Source organism: Varanus komodoensis, unplaced genomic scaffold (assembly GCF_004798865.1).
Source record: "Varanus komodoensis strain SLA01 unplaced genomic scaffold, ASM479886v1 scaffold11, whole genome shotgun sequence".
Classification (NCBI taxonomy): domain Eukaryota; kingdom Metazoa; phylum Chordata; class Lepidosauria; order Squamata; family Varanidae; genus Varanus; species Varanus komodoensis.
In genome coordinates this window covers 19497299-19519327 of record NW_025335317.1, presented here as the reverse complement: position 1 = coordinate 19519327, position 22029 = coordinate 19497299, and the positions used below count along the sequence as shown (strand labels likewise).

General features: G+C 41.6%; 1 protein-coding gene across 1 annotated transcript; it reads right to left on the bottom strand.

Moving 5' to 3' along the window:
* Window positions 1-1261: 1261 nt before the first annotated feature.
* Window positions 1262-21002, bottom strand: PPA1 (inorganic pyrophosphatase 1). The gene is made up of 11 exons (XM_044420516.1): window positions 20867-21002; window positions 16070-16134; window positions 10917-10970; window positions 10470-10589; window positions 8860-8946; window positions 7488-7614; window positions 5771-5898; window positions 3908-3990; window positions 3523-3592; window positions 2410-2449; window positions 1262-1525 (listed from the first exon to the last, which is right to left on the bottom strand). The coding sequence occupies exons 1-11, from the start codon at window positions 20928-20930 to the stop codon at window positions 1494-1496; spliced, it is 870 nt and encodes a 289-aa protein (XP_044276451.1). The 5' UTR covers window positions 20931-21002; the 3' UTR covers window positions 1262-1493.
* Window positions 21003-22029: the final 1027 nt, after the last annotated feature.

The following is a 22029-nucleotide window of genomic DNA, read 5'->3' as shown; positions in this document are numbered from 1 at the left end:
TATTACTGAAATATTCTTCACGTTGCTACTGCAATAAAGGGATGCATCACAAAAAGCACCATGCTGCTGTCCCGAGGAAGCTTTGTGTCTTGTTCACAACTACACATGCATTCTACTCTGCCAAATTTCAAGTTAATGAAAGTCTTCCAAAAGAGAGTGTGTTACTTACAGCTTTAGGTGCAGTGTTTAAGTAGCCAAGGCTAGGCCATAATGTGTTACATCATATCCTAAAATAGTGCAAGTACTTCATTTGCCACAGTTTAAACTGAGTACCACTCTGCTTGAAAAATGAAGTCAGCCGATGCAGATGTCGGAACAGTTAACACACATGCTTCCAGAAACTCATCCTCATTAGCAAGTAGGCTGCCTATTTCGGTACAAGTGGCTGGATGTCTGGGGCAGCCTAACTGCCTTCACAATATAAAATTCAACATTTTCAATATTCCGGATGTCAAAACCTAGCAAATAAATCCCTCTGCCTTAGAGGAACAACAGCTATGGTTTCATTGCCTATTGTTCAAGTATCATGCATGCCCCATCAACACGGGGATCCTAGCATCTGAGTAAAGCCCACCACTGCAATTCATATGGCTCCCTGAATGATGCTCTAACTTATGCCAGCATCTCTCCCAAGAAGCCTACAGTGGGGACAGTATGCTTCATAGAGAAGGCAGAAGCTTTGCTCTGCTTTCCTTCCCTGGCTGGTAGAGTGGGAACGACCTAGGAGCATTGTGAGTGGAGCCGGGGCCTGTCCGCCTTGTTGAGATGGTGGTACCAGCTACATTTACTCCAGCCCCCAGGAACATACAAGACCACTGTAATTCACTGTAATGGCAGCTGCACAGGGCAAGGTCCATGGGTCATGAATTGGGCTGAGTCTGAGTCCACCCTAGGCAGGGACCTGTTTTTTAATTGGTGAGTGGTGGGCAGTGCCAAGGCAGCTCCTGGAAGCAGCTTACTCAGGGATCTCCAAAACTTGAAACCAGGCCTGTCCCAAGTGCTTCTTAATGGCATATTCACTGACCAAGCATTGTGGTACTCAAGCGGATGGTTGCTAGGCATGGGACTGTACTTTTGCCCTTAGTTCTACCCCAACTTATTTTAAGTGACTTAGGTTTAATGATGGAATGTAGCACAGATTCAGAGGCTGCATTTTCCCCAGCATTAGAATCCTAAGAGAACACTGAGACAACATCATTTCAATTAATTTTCAGAAAAAAAATGTTGTACCTGGTAGACAACAGAATATGGTGTGCAGTCATGAATGCCATGATAATGTATTTGAAGACTGGTAAGCTGATATTTTACAGAATGGTTCAGACTCTTGATATATTTTGAGCACACATTATTGGTATGAAAAATCTGTTATAAGCAGCCATTTACTTAATTAGAAACAATATTGTTCTTGTAGTTGAAGTTTTCAGTTCTTATCTAATTCTGCACAAGTATTTCCCGGTGAAAGGACAGGAACTAGTACCACATCCAGCTTCAAGTCACTTTTCCTCACAGTAGAACCACTTGTCCACTGGGTTTGAAGGAAAGCAAATGGAGAAAGTGATCAATTGTTAGCATCATGCTGTATTTCACTAAAATAGTTCATAAGGCAGAGCAAGGCACCATGATGTGAAATAACTTCTTAGAAGTGGGTTATTCAGTGCCAATTTCCATTTGTTTATTCCTGCTTTGGTTTTTAACATGGAGACCAGTGAGGCAACAGTCAAAGGCTTGTGCCCCTTGCACTGCCACAGGTAGACAAGTAACAGGCCTCTGTTAGAACATCTTCTGGAATGCTTGCCAGGCTCATGTTCTAAACTTACATCTGATAATTGGTACATTAGAAAAGCATACCATTGACACTGCACAGGTAATTCCCTCCATGCATTTTAGGAACACAAAGGAAAAATTAACGTGGAAAGCACCTCTGAGTTACGGGGTCATAAACCAGACATGGTCAATATTAATCTTGACACTTTAACAGATGCTTAGATGAGGAAAAGTTGGCAGGCAATATTTCTGAAACAGTGAAGAGCAATTTAAAGGGATAAGCTACCCTTGCTGGAATTCGTATACCTTTGTTAAGAGTTTCCAGGAGGGTAGCCATGTTAAGTTGTTGCAACAAAACCCAAGAGTTTGGTTCAGATAAGTGGACTCTCGTTTGGAAACAAATCACAATGAATTTGTTCATCTTTAATGTGCCATACGTCTTATTGTTGTTGAAAGTATGGCAGCCCTAAGAAAAGACCTGTTGTGATCCCTGGTCTAAGTCTTGCAAATAAAATAGAACTCCATAATTTTAAGTCAGTATCAAACATTTTAAGATGCAGAATGAAAGTTGTCAACTTGTATGTTCTGTTGGAATGGAAGAAGACATGCATTTTTTCTAATTCCCTCTAAATTAAGAAGGCTTACCTTCAGGTGGTATTGGATTGGCATTCCCACAGGCAGGTGCCTGAAACGAACAGTATTAAATAAAAATACTGTTAAACTCAGAAACTAGAATTAGTTTTTTAAATCTAAAAAAAAGTTAGATTTGCGCACAATGCAACTAACTGGAAAAAGAACAACCTTCTGAAACAATATTTATACTTGAATGCATTTTGGAATCAATTTTTGATATTCCAAGGAAATGGAATTACTTATGTTGCAAACATTAAGAAAGCAAGCATTCTGTAATTGTTGCAAATTACTCCCAAGCAGAATCAGTGAGAGTGTTTTTACCAATTAGAATGCAAGTTAAGTCACTGTCCAAACATACCCTACATCAATTAGGGGAAAGGTTGTGTTTTCATCAGGTTAACAGAGAAAGGGAAGAAAGATTTTAGAGTGTTTGTTTTCATACAAGGGACTGATAAAGAGTAATAAAACTATGTGAGAAACAGGAGAGAAGATTGGAGACATGCAATAGGCTGTCCTAGTACTTAGTTCAAAAACTGGAAAGGGCAGATAGCCCATACGGGCTTAGAACAACTTAAGTAAAACATGCCTGTCCATGAACCCTTCCAGGGAGATGAATAATATATTAATCCTGGATTTAGAAGACTGAAATAACCCACACTTCTATTTATAGTGTCATTAGTGTTGCTCAAGGGCCAGCTTGGACATCCTGTGCCATAGACGACCATCACAGAAGAACAGGAATCCTACATTTAGGGGTGCAAATGCTTTAAAATAGTATACCTGTGTACACATGCATGCAAACCTATGAGAAATTGTAGCCTGCACTTTGTATATAACCAAGTCTGCTTAATTTTGACATTTGTCTTCACATTCCGATCATGCTTGTTGCATGGACAGCTAATAAGCTGGTAGGACAGAGAAATTCACCGCTGGAGCAGTAGAAATATTGGTCCTTCACCAGTCACTTTTACTGCCCACACAACATAGGCACAAAGAGCTAGAACTTAAAAACAACAGATGAAGATGCCAATTTCTGGTGGTTTTACTAGCTTTGCACAAAATACACACAGTCCTATCCAGTGAGATGTCACAAGAGAGATATAAATGTTAAACAGATCTGCTTACCGCTGTCACAGTAGCTGCAGCTGAAGTTTGATCGCAACGGAGAGGGCTATCTGCCAATGTTGTATTTACACTAGAAGACAAAGTTCAGTTGTAAGAATAAACTGTTTTCTTCCGATGTATTTACTTAAAACAAGTCTTGAAATAACTGCAATGCTGACAAACAAATGCTAAGGCAAGAGTACGGGGTGTTGGCTGAATTTGCAGAGTGTGACAGATCACCCGGGCAATAAGCCAGAGTAGGATGGTTCATTTGTGAAGCGCCCATGATGAGCCTAACCATGGTAGGTTGTGCTGCTGTCCAAACCAGGCCATAGTGTGAGCAAGACTAACCTTACTCATCGGATTCCACCTCTAAAATACTGAACCCAGCAGAGTAGTAACTTACCAGCAAATCTCTCCATCAGTTTTTTTATTCACTAGAGTCTTCCAGAAGTCATGAGTGCTTCTGATGACATCAGTTGCAAACTTCTATGATTAAAAAACGGAATTCAAGTTCAGTACCTCTTGTTAATCACTGTGGTACAACAATGCTTTAGTTGGATACGATGTGTGTTGTCTACTTTCTCTAGCAGTGGAAGAAAAGCTAGGTTATACCTACAGAGGCATGCATTGGCACATTTCAATTTGAACACCCCACTGCAGCATTATCTTTCTCTATGCAAGAGCTTCGTTCTCTTTGGACAGAGACATGTGTGAGGAAGAATGAACAAAGATCTTGAGCTGACACTACACATGCCCCTGATTGGTGGCTAGAGCAAGGGCCATTGTTTTTGAAGAGATGGAAAGCTCATAATATTTTCTTCACCCACCTATTCATTTCCGCACAAGCAGGAACAAAAGCAAGAAATATTTTATATAGGTAATCATATATAGCCTTTTCTAAGTCACAGGCTGTCTCAAAATCAGCAGGAAATGTATAACTACTCAAAATATAAAAAGCTGACAATATCAGAAAAAGTAGCAGCTAAATTATCAACCAATAATTATTCAGAAGGAACTCCTGTAAGCAACACCTGTTTGGGCAGAATCTCTCTTTTCACTATGTCAAATGTTTGCTACCATTTATCCACATCTTTCTTTATGCAAAGGAATGAGCAGTTGAGGAACAGAAAGGAAGCAGTTTTATGCAGCCGGTTATGCACACTGGAGAGAAATGTGAGATGGAGGGTGTGGAGGAAGCTGGAATTGACCCATCTAAGTATGCTTTTCTAGTTTACACTTGTTTATTCACAATGCAACAGAAAGTTCTACCTCGTCTTTGAATGTCACACCCTCAGTGTACCCATGAACTCCCATTTCTACCCCTTGAAAAGAACCTTTCTGTACCCAGAAACTCCCAACAACTTTCTCTAGGAGTACATCTTATCCAGTTCACCCCTCTGACACACAGGATTTTGACCTGAACCCCTCAAAGAACCAAAAGAACCCAGCAAAAATCCAGGAGCAGATGAGTCACAACTTGCTGAGAAAATATTAATGCTCCGATTTCTTTGTATACAGGAGGAATCTCAAGCATTGCAAGGAAAGTTTGCTCTCCACCTGACTAGCTGGGCCCCTTCTTCTGGAAATCCAACAGCTAACTTCACTTAATTCTTTCAGCAATATACTTTCACTAAAGAGCTGGAGTGGATTAAGTTTCTTCACACAGCGGTGGAATTGGTTTTATGTATATTGTCTAGATCACTGTACACTCTCGAATCAGTTGTGGTGTTTAAAGAAAACTTGTACAAAGATCTGTCATCCTCAAGTGCAAACTTTAAGCCTGAAGACGCCGTATGTTCAGTCTAAAATAGTCATTTAATAAAGTCCAATAAAGAAGCAAAAGGGGCAGTAGTTAGGGAGGATTCTTGTCAGGATTTATATGCCTAAACTATGGAAGAAACTGAACCTACCTACCAATTTCCAAATTAGTGAATATGCATCACAAGAAGAAACATGGACTAAGCTGGCCTTCCGTGCTATTGTCAATGACTGGAAAAAGGAGTTCGTAACAGTTGGTGCTTTTGATTCTTTTAGGGCTTGTCATTTTATTAGCAGGCAAGCGGTGAAGAGCATCAAACACTGGCAGATATCAGTCATGTTGTTTGTTATGTGCCGTCAAGTTGTTTAACTTGTAGCAGCCTTATGAATAGAAGCTCTCCAAGATGCCCTCTGCATGACAGCCCTGCCCTGCTCAGCTGTTCTAAATTCAAGGCCATGGCTTCCTTTATGGAGTCAATCCATCTCTTTCTTGGTCTTCCAAGCTTACCTTATTTTTAAATTCTCCATTGAATGCAAATTTGTTTTCTGGTTTCCCGTCAGGTACCTTGTATCTTCTAAACCAGTCTATTGTAGCTTCCAGGTATCCAGGTTTCAACTTCCTGACGTCATCAATATCTTACATTTAAACAAAAGAATTACAAATTCTGTCAGAGGTTTTGCTCCCAACAAAACTAACAAATACAATCGGGGAGGTGTACTTTCCAGGGCAAAGAACAGGCCGATTTGCCTCAACCCATCCATTATGTCTGGCTTCTTTTCAATAGCCCCTAGCAAATGTCAAGAAGAAGTTTGTAGGGGACCTACAGAAGCGGATACATATGAGAAATGTATAGAAGTTATCACTTCCACGTGTATTTTGTTACTCTGGAGAGCAACTAAAATTAACAACTGAATGTTTTTATATTTTTCCAGTCGCCTTTGTTGCAAAGGTAAGTCTGACAATCTCACTGAAGATCAGTTCAGATATAATAATGGTGCTAATTTTAGATATATATCCACATATAACCCTAGGAGAGGATATTCAGTGAAAGATCATTCAAAACTAGGCTGAGCACAACACCCAGAAATGGCAGCCCTACTAAATACCAACACGAACGGAGCATGGAGGCTCCAGCAGATCCAGTCACACTTTAAGCTCTAACCTGAGATCCCACTTCCGCTTAGGTAAGCCAACTCAAAATGGAAGGGTTTCATCGCTATAGATATTGCCTCAAACTGTTTGGTCTTTCACACAAGCAGAACCAACCGCTCATATAACAGGAGCCAGTCATTCCAGATTAGCCCCTGAAACACACCCAACACTCTCTTTGGGGGATGTTTCCGAAACCGCAATTTGCTGTATTAGTGGGGTGTTCTGCTAGTGGTTTGGCAATACAGGATGCTGCCCTGTGCTTGCACTTGCCTCAGCAAGCAAAATAAAAGCCACTGCCCTGCTTTGGGCATCATACAGCCTTCATCCCATTTGCTTCCTTGCCTGTCCCATCAGCAAAAATCAAGCTTGATCTCATCTAACTGGAATGGATTTCAGAAAATTTACTTTGCTAAAGACTTCATACGCTGCTTGTGGTGGCAATGACAATTCCTGACAAAGTTAAGGGTGCACAAGCAGTTGCCCACAGGTCACCGCTGAAGCCAGCTGCCAGCCAGCTGCTACTCACTTCCAGTTCTTCGCAATTGTGAGCCGCCCCGAGGCTTCAGCAAATGGGGCAGCATAGAAATGTTTTAATTAATTAATTAATTAATTGCTATTTTCCCCCGCTGGATGATGTGCTAGGAATGGACCAACCACAGCAGGACGTGTAGAACTTCCAGAGGATGCTCTAGAAAAGTCTCCTATGATAGGAACCATTCACAGCTCTGACAAAGTGGATCTCGGAGCCGTTTTTAGAGGCTGGAGAATTTATGTGGGACAGATACACATGGTGGGAGATGGGACCACGATGTGCACGCACACAGAAAGGTAGCTCCTGGTTTCAAAGCAAAAGCTCAAAGTAGCCCTGGGGGAGAAAAGGTTACACCTCCCCCCGCCCCAGCATGCTAAAGGTTCAGTAACCTGCTGCCGTATGTACAAATCTGGAAATACACTGTCCCCATGACATGAACGGTATCATGCCAGTCTTGCGCTGTACCAGCCTCACCCTTTCATACTGGTAAATTAAAGCAAAACATGATGCCACAAACCAGCTCAATTCAGGGCTACTCACCATTAAACTTAGCAGCTTCAGGATCTTCGACGTTGATTGCAATGATCTTCCAGTCCGTTTCACCCTCATCAATTAATGCCAACGTACCTAGAACTTTCACTTGAATTATTTCTCCTCTACTGCACACCTGTTTCGAGGATTTACTTCATCAGTAAGGGGCAAGATTGTAAAACTCTCTCTAAATACCATTATATGTTACATTATGTGCCGTCCCTCTCAGGTTTACATCACCCGTTTGACTATTCAGTTACATGATGGAGCCAGAATTCTACCTAAACCAGAGATAACCAATATACAGCACCCAAGACCTTTAAGGAAAGTAGTTCAGCTTTTGTATTTTATAAGTATGCACTGTACTGGTGCAGACAGATTTTAGAATGCAACTGCAAAAGCCTGTAGCTAGATTGAGAACATGGAGACAGAAAGCCTCATTGTTTTTAGCTATCATGACATCTGACTATATCAAATGCTCTCCAACATGCCTTGGAGATAACAGCTTCAAGACAATATCATAGAATACGCGAAACTTGTCTTGGCATCTGTCAGGATTAAATGCTCTCAACACATTGTTTCATGGCCTTTTAGTGCCACTGTTTCCAAACCTCCTTTGCAGAACTATTATAATTCCAGCTAAGAATAACACTTCGTGCATCTGACTCTGTGGCATAAGCTTTAAGTCTTTATGTCGTCACAGGACTCTTTAGCTGCTTCTATTGCAAAGCTTTCACTCAAACTCATTACGCCACGGATGTTAAATCACATTATGTTAACATGCAAACTGCGATAAGCTTTACAGTTCTGAAATTTCCAGGATGCCAGTATATGCCAGGGGTCTCAAACTCAACTTACCTGGGGGCCGCTGGAAGTAGAGCCTGGGTGAGGCTGGGCCACATCAAGTATTCCACCCCCGCGGTGGTGGTGGGCCGCTCATCCCGCGTGGCTCCCGGAGGCCGGCCCGGGCGCCGCTGGCGCTGTGAAGGCCGCAGGGCCCCTCCCCCGTGCCCCGCCTGTCCCGGCAATTGGCCCGCGGGCCGTGAGTTTGAGACCCCTGGTATATGCAGAACAAATTATCCATGTTAATTTTACTGGCTGAAAACTTACCATGTTATTAAATTGCACTGTTTTATGATAAAGTCTAAGCTTATTATCTGATATCCAGTATTAGTCCTATGTTCAGCAGATCCATCAAAATCCATGACCCAAGTTATTCATGATTAAACAAAGTTCTGCTCATTTCAATGGATCTACTCTACAGAGGTAAAACATTGGATACCAGCCACCATTCTACAAGACACTTATGATGTATGCATCAATAAAGTTTCACAGAGGCTGATAAAGTCACCACCTCTAACTCAAAGACAACTTTCATTACCTTGCTTCCAATTTCACAAACATCAATTGGGTCATTATCACCACAACAGCCAGTGTCTGTATCTTGATGTACTGGATCTTCCCACGTCTGAAAAGCAGCACACATAACTTGAGTAATATTGGATCTAGGAATTCAGAGTTGCAGTACATGGCGTCCATTTAGCCCTGTAATGAAGGATTTCTTCCCAGACCTACCTGGGGGTGTTGGGGAATGAATGTGGAACCTTCTTCATAAAAAGCATATGTCCTACCAGTGAGGCACAGCTCCTCCCCACTTTATATCCTGGCTTATCACTATGGCACTGGACTACTCTATTAGTAGGCATAATTTTACATTTAATAATGTTTTCCCTTAAAATATTCTATCAAAGCAACCTCAAACTGCCCTTTGTTCATTAACAGCCAATGAGTAAGTAGCTGACAGCTGTGATGTTTTTATTGTTAGAGGAAAAGGAAAACCAAAGGGTCCAAGGAAAAAGTTTAATTTTTTCAGGTAGTTTTATGGCATTTGTATAAGGCAATTGTTAACATTCTTCCAGATAAATGAACCACAGAATTTTTCCGTAAATGAATCCAGCATGAAAATGCTAGAGGTATTTGTGAAGTAATACTTAATTAGATTTGGAGCATAAGCCAAACATTCTTATGTATGCATCTTTACAATTTCCCTCACAGCCAATATAGACATGTTGGTAACAATAACCAGAAGGTAACTGTGATTTAGGACTGCTGTAAGAGAAATTGTCCTACCATCCTTCCAGGTCATAGCAACTTATTAAAACCCTTGCAAAGACATTTCCAGAGCATTTTACATTTGATGCAATGGTATATATTTGTTCCTACTGCTAATCTCAGGAAGAAATTTGAGAAGAAGGGTAGTCAAAAATCCTCTATGACTGCAAGACAGAAAATGTACTTGGGCAAAGCAAGACTGAGGCAATTATGTGGTTAAAAGGAACAGGATTTAAATCTAGTTTTAAAAAGTGCAATTACAGTAATCAAAATACGAATGCCTGACATCACCATCAGCCTTTTTATCATTATCCTTACTTGCTAAGCAGTGGAGGATTCATGAAAATGAGAAAAAGCAGTCTTGATTAAAGATCAGTGCCTTGGATGTGAATTGCCTAATGTCTTTTAAGGTGCACTCCTATGTAGGTTTCAATAAAAGAAAGTCTTACAACTCCCAGTACCTGGAAGCTGCAGGAATATTTATTGCTAAACACACACAGACTTGCACCCTTAATAGAACACTATAATGTTTGTGCTACAGCAACAAACCTATTCTAAACCACAGATACCAGAGACAAGTTTTCCTTCCCCGTTTTGGACCTATTTAGTGCTCTGGAAGCTTCGGTCCATTTTAGAGAGTTTTAGTCGATATTCTTTCAATGCTCACTTCAACCAAACTGGCTCTGAAAAGGCTTTATAAAGTTTAAGACAACTGTAACATGAAGAGATTGGTTGTTTACAGCATACATGGAAGTCATACTTTTCTCCTGAGGTTTTGCTAACAGTAGAACATACAGTAGCAACAATTTCCCTTATTAGTGTTTGTTTTTTATTGTTACCAGGATCTATGCAACAAAGAAAAGAATATACTAAAAATACCTGTGGAATTGCACCATAATTCCATATATATCCCTTGTGGGGAAATACATTAGCAACGTAACGTAGTTTTCCTTTTTTCACATCTTGCTTAATTGGGTTTAGAGGATCTTTGGTTGCAATCTGAAACAGAGTATACTTAGTTCAGTACTCAGCCAAGGACTCAAAAATAAACCAATCCCAGGTGGAGAGTAAGCTGATTTCCTAACAGCTTCCTGTTGCTTCACTTCCCATTTCTACAGTAAAATATCCAGATTGACAAGACCCACATGAACTTAAGTTCAATGTGACTTGCTTGCAAGCGTACCTACATGGCAAATTTAGGATAGACAGCAGTGTCTGTACCAAGTTGGCCAGCCGATTTGGCATTTGCCAAACTGATTTTGGCAGAGCTGAAGGTGACACAGTTAAACCATGGATTTGCAGCTTCTAATCACATCAAGAAATTACCTCCATTTTAGCATTGGTCCATCGAGGTATTTCTACAACCATGTTGAACACTTCCTGAAAAGATTAAGTAGAAAGGCTTATGTTGCATTATATATACCATGTTACTGTAAAACTAGAGGTGTATGTTTATGTAATGACTTTGTGTAGTTTATAGTTTTCTCAAGCCATCAGGTAATAGTTATCCTTTGATAACTGCCAGAATTTTAGGTGGAAGTAGCAAAGCATTTTTACTTCCACCTAAAAGTAGGGCTTTTAGATGGAAGAGGCAAAGCATTCAATCTTCAAGTAAGCTTCTCACCGGAGAATATAAACTATAATGCTTTCATAAATTGATCAGAGTGGGAAGGGATGATCGTTCCCTGAGAAGATGAATGAAATAGGCAGCTTTTTCAGCATCTAACAGAACCTACTGCTTTAAAATTCAGAGTTAAAAGCTTAGGGAGCACTACTATAGTAGCATTTTGCTTCCATTTGTGCCTGAAGATTTTCTACATCACAGTAACTGTTTTAAAATCTGCATTTACAGACCAGTAGCAGAGCAAATGTCACTCTAAAACTAGGAAAATAAAAGTCAGACACCTATCAGTTTAGCATAGTCTAGAAGTGGCCATCATGAGATGAAATTCCCGTGTTATTTTCAGTTCCCCATCTCTTTGCCCCCACTGCTTTTTCTATCCTGACTTTTCTTCCTTCTCGGTAAAACTCAGCAGCAAATTTAGAGCCTCAGAAAAACAAATATAGCCTATCCTTTAAATTCTCCATAATGGCTTGTGAGCAAAATTTGCTGGGAAGCCACCAGTTTCATTGCCACCATTCTGCCAGACTGGTAGTAGAGCAGCAGTGCAGCCCACAGGATGGGGAAGCCAAGGAGGGTAGCAAGGGCCTCGTGAACTCACCAGCGCTGACCACCCACTATATACCCTCAGTGCTTAAATGCCTGATAGAGCATTTTAAAAAATTGGCACACAGAACAAGTGCTGAACTTTTCAGAGAAGTAAACAGCAATTCATACCAGCATATTTGTGGCTATTCTCTAAGGAAAAGAGAACTACTAGAGTCTTGAATATGCAAAACATCAGGTTGTTGCTATATGTAAAGAAAATTGGTTTACTTTGCCATGCTCTGGGCAAGTACAGAAAGGTACACATACACTGAAGGACAGCAGCCCAGGTACTGATAAATTTAGAACACCATCAATCTCATGCTGAGAGAGACTTTACAATCCTCTCAAGATCTTAAAGATACCAGGATTAGGAGCAAGAGTTAGAGACAAGACTATGTAATGTAACCTTTCGCCCTAAACTGGACTCCCTAATTTGGCTGCTACTGACGCTGTGGAAAAATGTGGAGAAAGTTGAGGAAGAGAACCATCCTTGTAATAAAAACAAAAGTAAGTGAAATCCGACCATCTGTATTCTATTGTGTCATTTAATTCCCAAGATAATACTGCGCTTGCTTCTGAGCATGTGCTTTTGGACTTGTATCTGAAACGGGTAAGCCATCAGTATGTCGACTCCGAACTAGCCAAGCCTGGCTGACCCTTGTGATCACTCCCATGACTGGATATTAAACTCCTGTTTTGATGGCTTCTCTTCTTGTTAAGCCTGCAAATTCTACTATTATTGTTTTTAGTTTCATACGAACACACAAGCACTTTCTAACAGCAGGGTAACAGACAAAACAAAGAACGGATAGTCAAAAGTTAATTATAACCAGATTTGGGTCCAGACTCAATCTGTACTTGCTCATTTATATATTTGTATGCAGATTCATTAATATTTACTCATTAGATTTCTATCCCACCCCTTTAGCCAGAAAGGGGTATTATTTAAGTTTCGCATAAGTAAAAGTCAGCCAATTGATTTCCCATTCAAATAATCCAAAATTTAATTTTTGAGTTAGCTTGCACCCAGTGCTGGATCATTTCAAACCAATGCAAAAAGACTGGAGGGCAGGGGAAGATTCTGGAGGGGGGAGTGTTGACTCAGGCAAGGGGAGTAAGGTTAACCCTTCCCTTGCCAGCTGTAACTCCTATTGCAAATTAAAGAAAAGTCTTTGCTAGCCTCCTTCCCTCCATGTCCAAAGCACCATTGCTAAATAGACAGAAAAGCATGTTTAACCAAATGCGAGGTATGAGAACAGGGAGGCAAAGAGTCAAGTCTGGAGGCTTACAATCTCAACTGAACTGCACTGTTAGAAAGATATGCCCCCCAAAACATACTTACAGTGGTTAATGCATTTCTGATAAGTTTTGTTTTAAAATTAACTGAAATGCTATTTTTCATCTCTCCATCCCAGCTAGTTCTGACATCCAAACAGAATTTGTTCTACTGTGCTGCATAAACTTTACTTGGTTATCCTTATTATCATGGCTTCTAATCCAGCTATTTCTGCATCCTCTCAGAACCAGTCTGTGTTAAGCAAACGGCAGTGTACCAAGATTCACCACCTTCCAAACTAAAACACATGCTTCCTTTTCTGACATTGTTGCCTAGTGTTCTACAAGCTAAATTAGTTGCATATGCAGACAAAAATAAGTGGCACCAAAGTCGTCGTTGCACAATCATTTAGAATTCCTACCTTAAACTTTATATTTAAGAATGCATTGCATAACAATGCTATAATTACTTCAGTTTCATATTTTATATTGCTCTGATTATTGCTACTAATCTGTTTTAATAGTATAAAATTGTACCAAATGCTTTACAATCCCTGATATTAAAAATAATTTCATTAGCTGCCCTGTCATCTCATTCAATTTGTAGCAGACATTTGGATTAACAGAAAACTTATCAATAACAACATTTTCTCCTGTGACAACATTTTGGTTGCCCAAATAACTTAGTTTAGCCAATTCTTTTCCCTGGAACTTAAGGATTTCACTGCACCAAACTACATAATACCTCTAACCTACTTGCTGAACCCAGTAACAATTTAAGAAAAAACTATGTAATAAGGCAAGCAAACTTTGTTCTATTTAAAACAAATATTCTTCGTCCAATAAACATGGTTCACTGGGTCAAGAATATGCCTTATTTCAAGTAGTCAGTCCTGCTCTGATATCCTGGTTTGTAAGGAACATTTACACCAGTATGCTACTTGAGACATAACAGTAAATTGGATTAAACAAACCATACAATCAGGTTGTGTAGGGGAGAAGCTACAACATGAGGATCAAGAACCTGGGCACAAAGTGCATTCATTCTCGGCCCAACCATGCTTTATCAGACAGACTGTTAATTTGAAGCGACCCATTGTGCATAAATACATTCTTAGTTGATAGAAATGAGAAAAATTCTTGAGCACCAAATAAGCTGCAGAGAGAGTTGTAAATGGGCTGAAAAAAATTCCCTATAATCTGGAAATGGACAAGAAAGAACGTGCAACTAGTAGGTGAACCAAATGCTACTTCAAGCATTACTGCCATGAGTTTTTCATTTTGCTCTGATGTGGCAGATAAGCATGAAATGCAATTAATCAGCTTCTGTGTCTTCTCAAGAGTCCTAGCTCAGAAGCAACAAGGCAGTTCATTTCTTCCCAAAGGAAAGTTGGATTAGCTAGAAGCTGCTTTTAAAGTAAAGAGAGCAGATGTGGGGCTAGACATGAACTATGACCGGAACATGATGGCAGTAACCATTTTTTTCTTCTCAGCTTTGTTTAAGAAACACTTCAGCCCAGCTCAGATGTAGCAGCAACTTTCAGTGACAATCTGTGGGCTTATTTAAAACTTTTCTACCCTGTCCACCACTGACGTCTTGGGGCGGCTTACAATAAACGAACAAATAAAATAAAATAAAACAAAACAAGCACAGCCTCCAGCAACTCAAGATAAAAACGCCAGTTAAAACCAACCAGACATTAAAACAGTGGGAAGATAAAAAGGTTTTCACCTGACACTGAAAAAAATAGTGTTGGTGCCAGGTGAACCTCTCTGGGGGGCATATTCCAGGGGGGCGTATTCCATAGTTGGGGTGCCACTGCAGAGAAGGCCCTTCTCTGGGTAGCCATCATCCTGGTCTCCTTCAATGAGGGCTCCCGGAGCAGGACCTCCACCTCAGATCTGAAGGGGCAGGAGGGCACAAAGGGACGAAGGTGCTCCTTCAGGTATCCAGGACCGAAGCCAGTTAGGGCTTTATAGGTCATCACCAGCATCTTAAATTGGGCCCGGACTTCAATTAGCAGCCAGTGTAACTGACAGAGGACCAGCATTATGTGTGAATACCTGTTGGTCCCTGTTAACATCCTGGCTGATCTATTCTGAACCAACTGAAGTATCTGGACCGTCTTCAAGGGCAGCTCCATGTACAGCATGTTGCAGTAATCCATCTGGGAAGTTACCAGAGCATGGGTCACCATTGCTAGGCAGTGCTAAAGCAGGTAAGGGCGCAATTGGTGGATCAGCCAAAGCTGAAGGAAAGTGCTCCTCGCCACTGCTGCCACCTGGGACTCCAGGGACAGCTCTGGGTGGAGGAGCACTCTCAAACTGCGCACCCTGCCCTTTAGGGGGAGTGCAACCCCATCCAAGACAGAGCTAAAGTCACTTACCCGGAAGGCTGAACTGCCCACCAACAGGACCTCCATCTAATTAACGAACCCATGAACTGTGAGCATACAATACTTCATGCAAAGTTTTTCCAACAGCAACCTACGAATGTAACATTTGTACTTTGTTTCCATGATATCCAGATTAAGACACCTGGGATTGTCTATAGGATAAACAATTCTAAGTGACCCCACAAACAATGAGTTCACTTGCACTTGTTTAACAAATGAACAATCATAAATCCCCAGGTTTGGACATGACAGGGAAAAACAAATGCCCCATTTGTAGGTGGCTGATGGAAACCAAAGGTGGCACACGTTCCTGCAACTTGTGGATTACTTAACCTATAATGGATGCTGAACGCTGAAGTAACATCCAAAGGTATTTACTTTGTACAAACCCACTATTCCTATTTTGAGCAGTGCAGCTTAAGTAAAGCTTGACATCAAGAAAGCTGTATCAATTACTTTGGTTAACAAGCACAATCAGAAGTCAGGTTGCAGTGAATATATACATGAACAATTTTTTTCTTCAAGATGAACTAGGTATGTAGTAACTAAGCCAACGTTACATAGCCTACACCACAAAACTACTCTTTATAACACATTACCTTGCCATCATCTGCATATATCGGAATGTCATGAAATGGAGAAATATATTGTCCTTTATCATTTTCTGGAAAAGAAAAGGAAGTCGAATGAAGATGATTTGTTCAGTTATACTTAATACAAGTTTAAAATAAAAGTACCACAGACAATTTAAAGGATAGTGTTCAATTAACATGTTCCACCAAAGGAAAATTCCTCTTGCTGAATCTGTTTTGGAGGGTTGGGGGACCCCCTGGGGCTCAAGGGATCTGCAGAGGAGAGGAGAAAATCCAGTTGTGCAACTTGGGATTTCAATCAATGAATTTGAGTATCTACAGAAAAACTAACCAATACTGCCCTTATTGCAGGTGGGTTTTGTTCCAATGAAGCCACTGCAACAACAGAAGTCTTATAAAGCTCCTGTCTGACCTAGCTTCTCATGACAGAGCTGGCACTACTGCCAAATCTCTGGACACCCTGAAGGTCATCTTCATTTAATGTCAGTACAGTGCTTTGGCTAACCCTACCAGTTTCTTTTAAGTCCCTACTCTTACTGCAGGAATGCCAGTCCTCCTAGATACGTATTTCAAGACAAGTTCTATCTGAAGGGCAAGCTATGAGAACGTCTGGAAATCATAAAATCATCAGAACTACAAAACACAAGTAAATAAATTCCTATCTGTCATCAAGGGAAAATTGAGGTTATGTCATTACCTTAAAATAGTCAGTTTCGTCAAATATGATCAGAAAGCTTTCCTGCATGCCAAACAATAAGAATGATGCTGCAAACTGTTTTATATGTAGTTCAACATATGCCACATTCCCATCCCTTTCAAGCCCTCTTCAAATATACAGCACCACTTCTCCAGGCCAACTTCCCACACAGCGGCATTGTGTGCATTTGTGAATACTGCACCTACACACACTGCAGTCGTGTCAATGGCTTAACCGGTCTTGTGATGTAGTTTGTGCCCGCTAGTGTAGCTTTTTTAATTCAGTATCAAATTTGGCTTTTACAATTTGTATTGATTTTATGATGTCTTTGTTATTTCGTATTTTATATCGTATTGTTATTGTATTTTATTTGCCGCTGTCAGTTGCTCATAGAATTTCAGCTATTGTGGGGTATAGAAATAGAATTAACAATCACCATGTGAACAGGACAAATTTTGTGCATTTTTGCAGCCCATCAGTATACCTCCCTTTCAATGGGGTGGAGAACCCCCACAAAACTAGCCCATTCATGCAGCTGCAGTATTCACCCAAGCCAATGCAACCACATTAAAATATTGTAACTCAACAGTAGTTCCTACATGTCTTGGCTCACACATGAAGGAGGTCCTAGTTACACCCAGATTTGGGGCCATAGCTTCAGTGCAGAGAACATGCTGCCGGAGGAAAAAAGCTCTGTTTAAGGTGTTATACAACTGACCGCAGAAAGACATTTGCCTAACCCTACAGCTGCCAGAATCAGGGACAGGGACAGCTATTTTGAATAGACCAACAGCCTAACCCAGTACAAGGCAGTTAAAAGGGTTCCATTTTGATTGTGTAGCTATGTAAAATAGAGACCAATGCTAGCTTGACGAACTCAAAATATTCATGGTTTGAAACACTCAGGATTTCATCTAGCATAAAAGAAGTATACTAAATCATGTTAACTTTCATTTTTCAGAGTATTTACTTTAGTAGATTTTGTACTAGCTGCCTGCCTCATAGCAAAACAGAAAGTAAATCTTGAAAGTTATGGTGCGAACAATCTTCAGGAAGTCCAGTATGAAGTTATACTTTAATTTTTAAACAAATTGATTGTGCAGTGTTACGGGGGATGCCGCCAACCCTCTGGATTAAAAGAATTGTGGCCATCCTATGAAGGCTCCCCCTCTGCAAACAAATTTTAGCTGTCTAACTATGGCACTTTGGGGGACGGGGGGTAGACCTTGTACCTTAGCAGGGCCAGTTTCTACTTCCCCTCTATTTCTCTTAAGGTGACTGGGATTTCTCTTTCTGTTTCCAGCAGCAGCAGCTGAATTCATGATCATGCTTATGGCTGCCTGCCAGGTCACACTAATTAAGCAATCTCTGGATGATCTCATATCCTTACACTTTTCCCTACACAGTGAAAACTGGAACTGTTTTGGGGTGGGGCACTACCAGGATGAAAATCATCTTAAGGGATTATACTGTAGGAGGTTTTCATTTTATAGCCATGTTCACTGCCTGTATCTGTCAGGCTGTTCAGACTTTAAACCCAAGGGCTGTTTGCTGAATAGGGAAGGGTTGGATTAAAATAGCTCACCTGCCAACTACTGAAGCATCAAGCATTTTTTTTTTCAAAATCCTATACCCAAACCACAAAACTCACTGCCACTGTGCTCCCATTCAAAGTCTTTATTCCATACCTTCTGGGTTGCTATTGCCCAGATCAGAGGTTTCTTCTGCACAAGTAGCCATTAACCTCTTTTTACCAGGCACTCAGAAAACAGTCTTAAGCGCTATTCCCATTCCTAATCCTCCCAAAGAAGTAGGCATTACTCCACTGTAAATACTTTCCTGGACTTCCTCATTAATGCATTTTTCCAAGATTCAGTTACTTGCTTATAGCTTTTAACTAGCCTTGAAAGAAGTCATAGGAAGGGGGCAGTAAAAGTTGTAAGAGCATTTAAAGTTATAATTATTTCAGCTTAATTCATCTGGAATGCATAGTCTTGCAGCCAGAAGCATTAATTAAGGGAGTATCATTGCAAACCACCCCAAATCCTCAGAACAGATTTCATGGCAAACATTATTCTCCTTCTAATACCTGCAACTTTAAGATTGTAATTGACTCTATTTATTCTAGAACCCAAGTTCTGTCAGAGGTTTTGAAGGAAGGCATCATTCTACACTCTGATCTCCTGATTCCAGATTCCATCTCTTCTCTACACATCTTCCAAAATATTTGTCTCCCCCAGTGCACTATGGGAAATTGTGACAGAGGTGCCAGGGCTTGAATGTATTCTGGAAGCCATACTCTTTGATATGGAATCTGCACCCGAATCTCAAATGTGTGGTACCCCAACCAACAAGCCTGGGGGAAGGTACTCTTTGCACTTAGTCAAAACTACTTTTATTGTATGTCCCAGAGGACTTATTTTCTGATCTGCAAGCCACTGTAAGAAATCTTTAAGTAATAAAACCCCAAATTAATAGCTGAAAGCCAAGAAAGAATCTCAAGAGAAAGGAAATTCCTTCACCCATATTGCACCACAGCACTTAATTATGATGCCAGGACAGAGTTTGGGGGGTGCACGGAAACCACAGTATCTAACCCTGACAGGTCATGACCCCAATTTCCCCTGCCTCGCTGGGATCATGGAAGCTATGAAAAACATGTGAAAGAGGGGCATTTCATAGTGTCCTTTCAGTGGGTTTCCTTCAATGGGTTGGATCAGAGGAATTACTTTTTCCTTCCAATCGCAATGAATACCCCGCCACCTCAAAGTGGATGACACAACAAGGAAGAGGAGATTTTGGGGGATGCATAAAAAAAACCCCTTCCTCTGGGCAGGAGTGCAGAAGCTTTTCTGCCTGGAGTGTCTAATTCTAATTTCGAAGAAGCCCTTGAGAGACAGGTGCAGTAGGTGGAAGCAGAGGCAAAAAAGGACAGGACCAAAGGCAGAAATGGCAAATACTAGCATACTTCAGCTTAAGCCCTTCCTAATGGTAACCTAAATTTAAGAGAAGAATTTCAGCCTGATAAAGCTGCAGAAACCAAAGGGTCAGGCTGAAGTCTGGAACCGGCCAAGAGAGTCTACAAACCTAACCTAGGATGGATATCCTAAGAGAAACCTGCTTGCAGCATGCATGCATTATCCTTTGTTTTCATAATTTGTGCCACCCTTGACTATGCAGGCCTGTACAGCAGCAAAAGAGAGAGAGAGGGAGAATGGTTTTTAGCACATCCCATTGGCAGGCTATCTCCTTCTCTCTAATTTCACTAGGCCACCCATTTCAGTATTGCACAAAACAATACAACAGCCCTGTAAGGGACAACAGTATCATCTCCGTTCCAGAGCAGTGTGAGAAGGCTGAGCCCTACAGAAAATGGCTTGCCAAACCTCACTGAACAAGAAGCAAGATTTGACCAATGGAGTGCCCCGCCCCCCATTTTCAAAGGTCAAATTACCCAGGATTAAGTCCTCATGAACATGGAAAATGGGAATAGATCCCATTGACCTCAGTGAGACTTACTTTTAAACAAGCATGTACAAAACTGTCCTCTAAGTCTCTTGGGCTCCAATTCCATACCCCCATAACTGAAAGGAAGCTCCACTGAAAGCAGAGGAATTTACTACTGCACAGCCATGTAGAGGATTGCATAGTCATTAAACCACAGATCTTACAGCAAGAGCAGAAGGCAAATATCTGCAATCATTACTGGCTACGAATCAGAACCCATTCTTTTCAGGAGCATTTACAAAAGCTGACCTTTTGACATTGATATAAAATAATTGGCACTAATTATTGTTGTTGTTCAAAAATAAGACCCACGGCATTCAATGCAGCGGAGCTCCCCAGCAAGTGAGTCTAGGACTGAAAATATTGCTCTGTTTCACAGCATGGTTATCATCCTCCCCATCCTCAGTAATGCCTCTGGTCGACTCTAAACGTCTCTACGAGCCGGCGCCTGAAGAAGCCCGGCAGCTGCCCGCAGACACGCTCCCGACGACCAGCCTCTCCCCTTTCATTCATACGCACACATACGCAGGAGCCGCCTGTTCTGGGAAGGCTCTCCCGTCCCGCTTCCCGCCAGCCAAGCCCGGCCCCGGACGACTCACTGAAGAAAATCCTATAGTCGAGGCTGTACGGGCAGCCGCGCTCTTCCACTGTGCAGCTGGCCATGGTGCCCGCCTGAACCCGGCTTTTCGCACGCGTGCGGCAGCGAGAGAGAAGGCGTCAGAGGCGCACTCGCCCACGCTGCCCGCTTATTAGGCAGCGCCACGCCCTCCGCCCCGCCCATCGTCGTATTGCGCAGGCGCACAATAACCTCCCTTGCGTTTCATCATCCGCACGCCACGCTGGGGATCAACAATGCGCAGACTCCTCAGCAAGTCTACTCAGGAAAGCCATCAGCCAATGCACGTTCAGCTAGGCAAGGACAAAAAAAACAAAAAGGCTGACTGGGGCATGCAGGGAGTTGTAGGCTTTTTCCTGTTTTAGCCTTTCTCTCTCCCTCCCTCCCACTGTCTTATAGAGGTAGAAAAAGTGTAGAACGACCCACTCTCTTTCACCTACAATTATATTGGGGATTTCTACTATCTCTACGAATACGCAGCATGCCTGTTGTCAAGTCAGCCGAGGGAGAGGATGTGGAAAAGGCGATTTCGCTAAGTTTACTAGGATTATATTGTGGTGTTGTTGCACTCTCTTTTCCAAGAGTACCTTTCTCACATCCCACTCCCACTGCACAAACACGGCAACAGGAGATGTTAAAGCTGGACTCCCTTGCAGGTTGCCACAAGCCCCTCTCTCTCCCCTCTCGCCCCCAGAGGCTTCCTGGAAGCCCTATTTCTGCTCCCACCATGCCCCTTGGGAGAAAGGTACCCCATGCAGTCGCATCATTCTGAGGAGGCGTCTAGGGCAGAAGGGATCTCTTGCCACCTCCACCTGAAGCGTCCTAACATGAGGTTATGGCATGATGTGCCGCATTGCAAGATGCACCGTGAGAATAACAGTGGCAGCCAACAAGTGGGAGCAAAATGAAGCGAAGCACGCAGTGGTGATGGGACCATTATAAACACTGCTGCCGCCACTACCGAGTAACTCTTTTCTCCAAAAAAGCATTGTGGGCTTGTTCCCTGAAAAAAAGCCACAATGCACAAACAGGATTTGCAGCTTGTAAAGTAGGATGTTGACCCACTTTCAAAATAAGGGCTAAATTCAATTTTAAATAAGTCGTTGGTGGGCAGGGCTGAAGGCAAAAAGGAGCACGGGAAAGGCG